At 39.1% G+C, this 9,631-nt stretch overlaps 1 protein-coding gene across 1 annotated transcript in view; it reads right to left on the bottom strand.

Annotated features, from left to right (window-relative positions):
- Positions 1 to 7,861, bottom strand: part of Neil3 (nei like DNA glycosylase 3) — a 51,088-nt gene extending 43,227 nt beyond the window's left edge. Inside the window, exon 1 of the mRNA XM_032918902.1 lies at positions 7,645 to 7,861. Within this exon, the coding sequence (XP_032774793.1) occupies positions 7,645 to 7,800 (156 nt within the window). The 5' untranslated portion in view covers positions 7,801 to 7,861. The remainder of the gene's footprint in view (positions 1 to 7,644) is intronic.
- Between the last annotated feature and the right edge of the window lie 1,770 nt (positions 7,862 to 9,631).

A 9,631-nucleotide genomic window follows, 5' to 3' on the forward strand; every position in this document is an offset into this window, starting at 1 on the left:
GCACTCCTACTTATCCCAACTAAATCTCATTAGTTAATAGTCCTAATGTCACTGAAAGAACATGCTCTGATTTAGCTAGATAAGTAAGTTGTCTAGTTAAATCTTGTGCTTGCCCACATCTAACTCTCCTAATTTTTTTAATCATGTAGATTTTGAAAACCTGTCTTGTCTCTGACACATGTTTTATGACTTATAAGGACAACTGTCCCACTGTCAGAACACTTTAATTCATCAGTATGTGCCACTATTTATTGTTTTAATTGAAGAACCAAAATATTTATAAGTAAGATTCATATCTCATTTTAGCATCTTTTAATGTCAAACCACTATATGATATATATTTCAAAAGGAACCTATAAAAAAATAAAAGGGCAAACATGAGTTTTAATAGAAATCTGAACATTTTGCCCCAACATTAAAATACCCAGAGCTCGAATAACACCTGTTAGGGACAGATCCAATCACGTTCATAGTGATGATTTTTCTCAGGTGACTTCTAACCATGTGCTAGGTGACTGACTATACAGAACATACAAGGAGAAGGAAGAATATGGCTCCAGGTATAATCTATAAAGAACACATAGAACACCACACTTGGGGATTTATTTCAACAAATCCTTGTTGCCTTGTACTCCTAAACACACACACACACACACACACACACACACACACACACACACACTCACCCATACACACATACAGACACACACACACACACACACACACAAACACATACACACACATACACACACGCACAGTGTAGTAATCACTCACACATGAAGGGTTGTCCTAGAGCACCAATCAGTACACCTATTTTAACTATCAGAAACGGCTGAAAGATCTGAACATGAAAATTTTGTCCATTTAGTATTATAAAGCAAAGCCTTGGATTTGTCCTTCAAACATTTATAAACACTGGACTCCACACTTATTAAGGACTATGACCATATGCCCTTGCAAATCAATTCTGCTGTGCCTAGGAGGAGGAATCCAAAAATATAAAGGCCAATACGCTTAAAATGCATGAGACCATTATACATCTTTACACAGCTGTCAGTGTGAAGTGAAGTATGTTGCTGTGGCTGAGAGAGCCTGAGAAAGCCTCAAACCAACTCCTTAAAGGTATAATACATGTCTCTCTTGCTCTACTGGTATTGTATCCTATTCTCCATAGCCCAAAACAATAGACATTATAACATCAAAGAAAAATTGAAAATAGTTATGAAATTAAAGGTTCTACCAGGTTAAAAAAAGTTTACTGCCCAATAAACATCCAAGGCCTAATGTAGGTGGTAGTGGAAGGGCAGGCCAACGAATGAACAGAGATGAGGAAATATTTATTTATGAAAAAGCAATGACCTGAAACTATCAAATGACTTCAGCACAGCAGAAAGTCACCCAGCCATCGATGCCGTGACCTTAGCTTGGATATGTTTTAAAGAATTGGCTATTTTTCTTTTTTACCTGATGAGGTAGCTGGGAATTAAAGTGAAATGTTGACATAGCTCCTTTCTTCTATACATATACCTAGTCTACAAACGTCTCTTCCATTCGTGTGTGTGTGTGTGTGTGTGTGTGTGTGTGTGTGTGTGTGTGTGTGTGTGTGTGTGTGTGTGTGTGTGTGTGTGTGTGTGTGTGTGTGTGTGTGTGTGAATACAGTCTGTAAAGCTTTTTGGCTCTCACATTTTCCTATTTGCCTACCTGGGGATCTGAGTAATCTTGAGGCTTTCTGCTGGGCACACTGAGGTTTTCTTTGTCACTGCCATGTACTTCTTACACTGAATCACTATGTACCTGTGACTTTATTCTCCTCCATCTATAGAAGTTCCCTGGGGCAGTGACTCTGTTCAGGTAATATCCCCAAGGGCTTTCCCTTGTCTGGGGATATTTGTAGTATTCTTGGAATTAAATAGGTCCTTTGTCCCTTCTCTCCTAAAATCAGGACTGGATTGAAAATATAGAACTTCTGCCTCCACCCCCATGCCCTTTTTACAATTACCATAACCAAAATTTCTTGCCAAAAAAAAATAAATAAAAAAATAAAAAATGAAAAAAGAGAGAGAAGAGAAAGCAATCTTTTATTATCTAATTATGTGCAGTAGAAAAAACAATTCTCATTATTATCAAATGCTATAAGGAAGCTAACATCTATGCCCACTCCCTCGTATTTCCCATAAAGTAGAGAATTGTATATTCCATAAGCTCTTTTCGAATCAGAATGGTTCACGTTTAGCAGCCAAACCCATAGAACCCCATCCCACCGTGCTTTCAGCTTCTGACAGACTCATTTGGCATTCAAACGGTGGCTTTAAAAAGTACTCAGATATTCCATTCTTGAGGGGAAATTATATGTAAAGATCATTTTTAAATTTGGGTGATCTGTTATGCAGGTGCTTTGCCCAAGACAACTGATTGCCAAGGCATTGTCATTTTTAAATCATCAACTATATACATAACACTCAGGACAAAATAAAAGGTCACTTATGCTTGAGTATGTATCACAAGCAGTATTCACTGCTGCTTCTGCACCATCTCATTTTATGAGCTTTTGCCTACAGACTGGGCAAGGCTTTTGCAATAAACCTGAGACATTTACAAGATATTCGCTTGTCCTGCTGTGGAATCTAAGGTTATCACCTCTTTCTACAAGCTTCTGCTGCCCAGACAAATTCAAAAATTAATTTCCAGAAGGCTATTATCTTTGCTATAACTATACAAAATTGCCCGATACGTACTTGACTTTCTCATGTTGACCCTTATAATCCTGTTACTGTGTTATTTGAACGTTTGAATGTTTTTCTTTCTTTGTCCGAAATAGAGACGAGAATTTCCGTTGCCACAATTTTAAGTATGATTGAGTAGGGTTCACCTTCCCATTTTCAAGTGGTTTAATAATATGAAATCTTCAAAACAACATATATTTTCAGAGACAGCACATGATTTATTGCACTGATTACCATTTATCTTGCCTATCCATGGGTGAACCGAGAAGATGAACTTTTCAAAGCAGAATGAGACTTTTTCCTAGATAAATGTTTTGACTCTCATTTAGTTGCATATTGTTGCCACAGAGAATGGCTTATTCACTATCATAGTCTCAGTAATATATGTTTTTAAATTATAGGTCACTTGTCTATCAATCTAAAGCCTTCAAACCCCTAATTTCAGAAATGGCCCCTAGGATCCAAAATAATGTCTTTAGGACCATGCATGAAAATGTCTTCCATACCCTTGAGGACTTCTGTGGAGTCTACATACTCTGTGCCTCACCTGATGATACAAAAGATCATACACTCCTCATAAAAGAGGGCCTTCTAACATATTCTAACAAAATTGGGTCTGCTGAGAAAGCTGTGCTCCAGGAAAAAGAGGAGTAAGCACAAAAATGTTTGTCTTGCTAACTACTGAGCTAGGAGTTTTCAGGTCCTCTAACTTAACCTTGATCAAATAAAGTAAGGTGTGCGTATAAGCGTCTCCAGATGAGGATGTAGCGAAAGGAAGGATGAGCAGATGTTCTCTACAGCATCTGGAACAGTGTTGGATCAAAGCTAAAACAGCCACAGACACTTATGACTTTCATCTGAAGAAAAAATAGAACTACTTCCTTACCCTTCATTTCCTGAGTCATTTCCTGAGTGGGTGCTAATAATGACCTTGCATTTCCAGGAAAGCTGTTATCAATATTCACTTAAAAGGCAAGTAGATGGTGCATGCTCTATAAAATATATAGAAAACCCATTTGGATATTTAATTAGTTCATTCTTTCAAAAGGCAAGAAAGACATCTATGTGATTTTCTTTTTCTAACTCGAACAAGGGGAAACTTTTACTGTGAGTCATCTGTACTTTGATGATAGAGGTCTCCAAATGACACATACAACTAAAAGTTTATATAGTCATAAAAAGAGACTCCAGTTAGAGGCTTAAAAAAATACTTAGCCATTTTACATTATTCAAAGTTTGCTTTTCTCTATCCATTCAATTTATATTTAAATGCCTAGATTGTTCATGATGCTCTAAAGGATCACACAGATGATAAAATATAGGTAGCACATTATATACATGTATGGAATCTTAAAGAATCATCAGAAAAATCAGTGCATGCTTCAAACTGATAAATGCTTACAAATAGACTATTCCATTTTTGTGGAAGGAGAGTAAAAGCACATGCAAATTACACACTGATTTCATTAAAATATCATAACCACTCAACAATTACCATTGGTAGATGGACTCCACAAAGCTCAGTAGCCTGACATTTTCATTTGCATTCTGATAATTGTTTCTTATCACAGGGTTCCAAAGCTCCAGCAGAGTCTGACAAAATGTTCTTACACAGTTGCTTGGTTTTAAGCTGACAAGATTTCGGGCCACAACTTAGAGAAGTAATACAGTGTGCTATGCGAATGACTGACAGATACCAAGATCTTCTACATGAGCATTCTTCCAAATAAGAACCGGTTGTCGCAGGGTGGGGCAGGGGTTGGGGAAGGTTTAGTGGATTTCCCATGGACTCTAAACTAGAACAAAGAGAAATGGTGTATGATAAACAGAGTAAGTAGTTCACTCTGGCAGTAGCTCCCGAGGTGAGATATTTTATGTTGGTTTTTGGAGTAATGATTATCTGAAGTTTGAATCTTTTATTTTAAGTGGCCACTTAATATTTCTTTGGCTCTCCTTTGTTATTTCTCATATTTATTATACTGTAAAGAATACAGTATGCAATTATTTTTAAATGCTGTTTTGAGGAAACTAATCATTTCAAGCCAGTAGTAGAACCATTAAATAGCTTTAGCTCTTCAGCAACTACGCCTAGGAAACCAAGGATCATCTGTTACAATAATGATCTTGCCAGAAGTTTGTGACAGCGGCCCATATTTTAATGAAATTTAATATGGATCCAACATCACTCTCAAATGCAAAAGACTGTTGATATTTACAAAGGTTATTTTTATGCTTTTTTAGACCAAAAATCCAGAAGATGAAGCCACAACAGCGTATTTAGAATTCTACAGAAAGCCACATTATTAATTCCATATTGATCTTCAATCCAATGTCAATAGAAGCAGATCCTTCCTCCTAATCACACAGCTCTATTCCAATAATTAGTTCTTCTTTCTCTTAAGGCATTACCCATAATAGCTTTAAATGCAGGGCTATTTATTTGTGGAATATAGCTTAGTGAGTATAGCGTTGCCAAGTGAATCTAATCACTGCTCAACCATTAATAAAGCACTTATATTAGGCTATCTAGATGCACTTGTTGGTGCCATCTGAACGCAGAAATGAAGAGAATTATCAGAGCAGATAATTGACTGAGGTGAACAAAATTTAAATGGTGGAGAACACAGCCAAAACCCAAGGTCATACTTTTTCAGTCAATAAGGAGAGCTATCACGTACAGGGCCTATGGTACACATTGCAGTAACCACTCTATGACTGGATCTTTTATTACTGAGAGTAGCTATAAGATACATAAAAGGAGATACACGAAGGGAGACCAAACCTTGGCCTGACACCTTACTACATGTGACAGTGCTCAATTGATTTAAATTCACCTTGAATGCCACGCTCCTTTTTCGGTAGCATTAGGTTTATCTTTATTGTAGAATTATTCTTTCTCATGACAAACTGTACTTCATGCTTTGTCACAGATAATTAAAATAAATTTAACATGAATTATTAATACTATTTTCTCTAAATTCCACTGAGGTGACTATTAAAACATTAATCTTGGTTTCTTACAACAGGATTCTTATTTTTATCAAGATTTATAACTTTTCATGAATACGTTTTTATAGATAGAACAGGTTTTATTTTGCCAGTAACTAGCAAAGAGTTTATCACAAAACATTAATGTTGAATGACATAAATCATAGCATCAATGAGGATGTTCTTCATCTCTTAGGCATTGCTCAGGGCAGCAGCCTTTATTTCTAAAACAGTGGCTGGCTTATTTCACTTAATCTCCACCACCAGCAGCTGAGCCTAAGCTCCTCACTTGGGTCACTACAATGCCTACTTGAGATTTCTTCCCATGTTTTCTTCTCTGATATACAGGGTTCCAGCCAAACTATAAATGAATCTGACTACCATTCAAGGTTTCTCATGATGCCCAAGATAAAGCCCTGAATGTGACCCATTTGAGATAGCTCAGCAGGCAAGGGCACTTGTGAAGATGTGAGTTTGGTTTGGTCCCTGAAACCCACACAAGGTTCTTACCTAACCTTGTAAGTTGTCCCAACTTCATATGTGCTGTAACACACACGCAAACACATTCAGCCACACAAATAATACACACAAAAAATAAATCTGACTCCGAAAACCAGAGTCCCAATTGCGGTATTTGGAGTCCTTTATAATCTACCCATTAGCTTTAATATCAGATCGCCTTCATATCTCACTCTTTTACCTACATCCTGATTTTCTTTCAGGCCCTTAAACACCAGTTTTCTGCATGAAAGGGCCCACTTTTATCTCAGGAACTCTAAATCTCCTATGCCCCCTTTACATATCAGCTGTTACTTCCATAAGGAGACTTCCCTGGTCTCTCTGCATGTCCACATACTTCCTGTGAAAAGGTATCACTTTGTCATTCCTTGTGTTACCCTTTATTGAATGGCCATCCGTTTCCCCAGCTACAATATAAAGGCAGCCATATTTTTACTCCCTTGTACTTTGAGAGTAATCAAAATTTTGCTGAACGTGTGATCTTCGCCAAAACTAATACTTTAGAGAAACCATTAACCTAGAGCTCTATAGTACTCTGAAATAATTTCAAGAAACACCATAATTTAAAAAGAAAAGTACAGAGCACTTGATGACACATAAAGTCAAAATAAACAGAAGCTTAACTGTTAAAAGATTCAAACTTTTTTTCCTCCCTCAGCTTGGAAACACATCTTCCTTGTTTCTTTCAAGCATATGCTAATTTCATGGCAGGCAACTTCCTTCCTAGACCAAAGGCTAGGAGGAAGCTTGGCAGGAGAAATTGAAGAACAGCACAATATCACATGTATCCATGAAATACAGTTAACTACACATTTAAAGGGCTTTAAAAGCCTGGTAGTTTAATCAGAATATTTTTAGTATAGTTCTAAGTTCTTACCAAATGACTATCCAGCCATCAGCAATGTATGCCTGACTGGCAAGCTGTGCTACAATTTGCTTTAAAAAGAAATAAATTCACTTAAGGAAACCAGAGCTAGCTTTTACTGTCCCTTCATTAGATGGCAATATTCAACTGAGTGGAGATTTTAGTGCTAAATTTTCCATGCGCCACGTTAGAATTATATATTACTGATCAACTGCAGAGTTTGGGGCAGTTCAGTCTTACAACCTGAAAAGGAAAACACACTAGACCTTGCACAAATCTGATGGTATTGTCAGTGAATGTAGACGGTAAACATCAGACAGCATCTTTTGCTGACTGCCTGCTGCAGGGTTATAACAAAACACCTTCCAGGAATCTAGCACAGACATTGTTAGCCAGCTTCTGGCTAGGTCACTTGTTAGGTAACATAAATGTCAGGAAACAGGCTCTAGGCCACAGGGACCAGAGTAGATTGGGGATCTCAGAACCTGGGTGGTGTTTTTACTCCACTTCCCGCTAGGGGGTACCATGCGGGACACAGGAGTGACTTACCGAGCTAGTGACCTCAGCCGGGGAGGCTGCGGGGGACAAGGCAGAGCCCAAGAGGCCCTGCAGAGCTGTTCCCCGCACACCAGTCATCGCCTGTCCCGGTAGCACTCGTGCCCGAATCTTCTCTCCATTCAGTGTACATCCTGGCCCTTCCACCATCTCTGTAGGCTGCCCGGAACCCCTGCTAGTTGCAAGGCCTGACTGGAAAACAACCAGGCAACTTCACTTTCCTGTTCACACAGACTGGGCGGAGAGGAAGTTCAAATCTCCCGCGCGCCCCGCCCGGCCCCGCCCGCCCCGCTCCGCCCCGCCCCGCCCCGCCCCGCTCCGCTCCCACCAACCAAGCCCCTCCGGTCTGCTTCCAGGCCCGGCCCACATGGTGCCTACTCGGTCCCGGGCGTCCTAAGGCCCACATCACCCTGGGTTGTTGCAGTTGTCTTCCTGGGGAGCCAGTGCACAGTGAAAGTCTACAGAACCTGGCTCAGTGTAAGAACTTAGGGAACTGGAGGTTAAAGACTAGAAACTACGTTCGAGCTACTCAGCCCATACTTTTTGAGCTGAAATAGATCACATTAAAACAACGGCCCAGCACTGTACTGAAGTGAAAGTGGAAAAATAAATGTGGAGATTTGTCTAGTGACTTTCTAGTAGGGGGTGATAAATGGTTATAGCTGTCTACATCAGACTCAGGACTGTCTGGACTCTATATTCTGTTAACTCAAATTCATTTCTGATCTTTGTCGTTTGATGGAGAAAAGTCTGAAAAAGCCTTTCACCTTTGTATTGTTTATTGCTATGTAAAGAATGACATCATTAGTTATTTAAAAGTTTCAGTGAGTCAGAAGTTGGCAAAGTCCAGCTTGGTGGTTCTGACTCCACAGTTCTCTAAAGGTTACAGGGTAGGTTTGATTGTACCTAGAGGATCCACTTCTAAGAGGTTCATTTACCTGGCCTGGTAGCAGGAGGCCTTAAAGTTCTTGCCATAGACCTGCTTAGCTGTTCTCATGATGTGGCTGACCTAAGAAAGGAAGAACAAAGCAACATGCAACTTATTACCTAGCAGCTGTTCTAACCTGTGAATTTCAGTCCCTTTGGGGATCAAACAAAGCTTTCACAGGGGCCACTTAAGACCATTGGAAAGCACAGATATTTATGTTACAATTCATAACACTAGCAAAATTACATTTACGAAGTAGCAATGAAAATAATCTTATGATTGGAGGGTTCGCCTCAAAATGAGGGACCATATTAAAGAGTTGCAGCATTAGAATGGTTGAGAAACACTAATTACCTACTAATGTCCTGGTCAATTTTCTGTTGCCATAACAAAATACCTGGCTGTCTCACAAAGAAGCAGCAGAGAATTTCAAGATCACAGTGACAGCAGGTTGGTCGTCTGGTAAATCTGGTTTTGTTTCCAAGCTGGTGACATGAGCATCGCAAGGAATGAGATGTTGTGTCCTGTGTCCTACCTAGCACATTCTCTCTGTTAAAAGCCAGAATAAGGACACCTAATCCTATGCTTATAAAATCACTTTGTAAAGGCCACGCTGGGAGATAAGTTCCACCATGAATTTGAGAGGAAGGACAAATGTTGACACTATACTAATCTGTTACACACACTAACTCCTCATCATCATAAGGAAATACACTTTGGTGCACTTTTAGTACTTCGTACTCTCTAATCTAGAGTGTACCAGCAATCTCTGAATTGCCTTGCCCCCTGTAATTCCTCTTCCATATTGTGTTACCAGAATAATCTTCCCCATTATTTCCTCTTCTCCACAACATATTCATTGATAACTTTATTCATGTCATTAATGGCCTCTAAAACTCATTCTCTTTAACTGTACAGTAAACAATGCCATTTTGTCATCATTGTTGTTGTTTGGAAGGTGGCTCGTATTTCCTAAAAACTCAGCTGAAGGGCAACCCTATTCCATAACTCACGGTGTCTATTATTGTGAAGAGACACCAGGACCATGGCACC

Source organism: Rattus rattus, chromosome 13, assembly GCF_011064425.1.
Source record: "Rattus rattus isolate New Zealand chromosome 13, Rrattus_CSIRO_v1, whole genome shotgun sequence".
Lineage (NCBI taxonomy): Eukaryota > Metazoa > Chordata > Mammalia > Rodentia > Muridae > Rattus > Rattus rattus.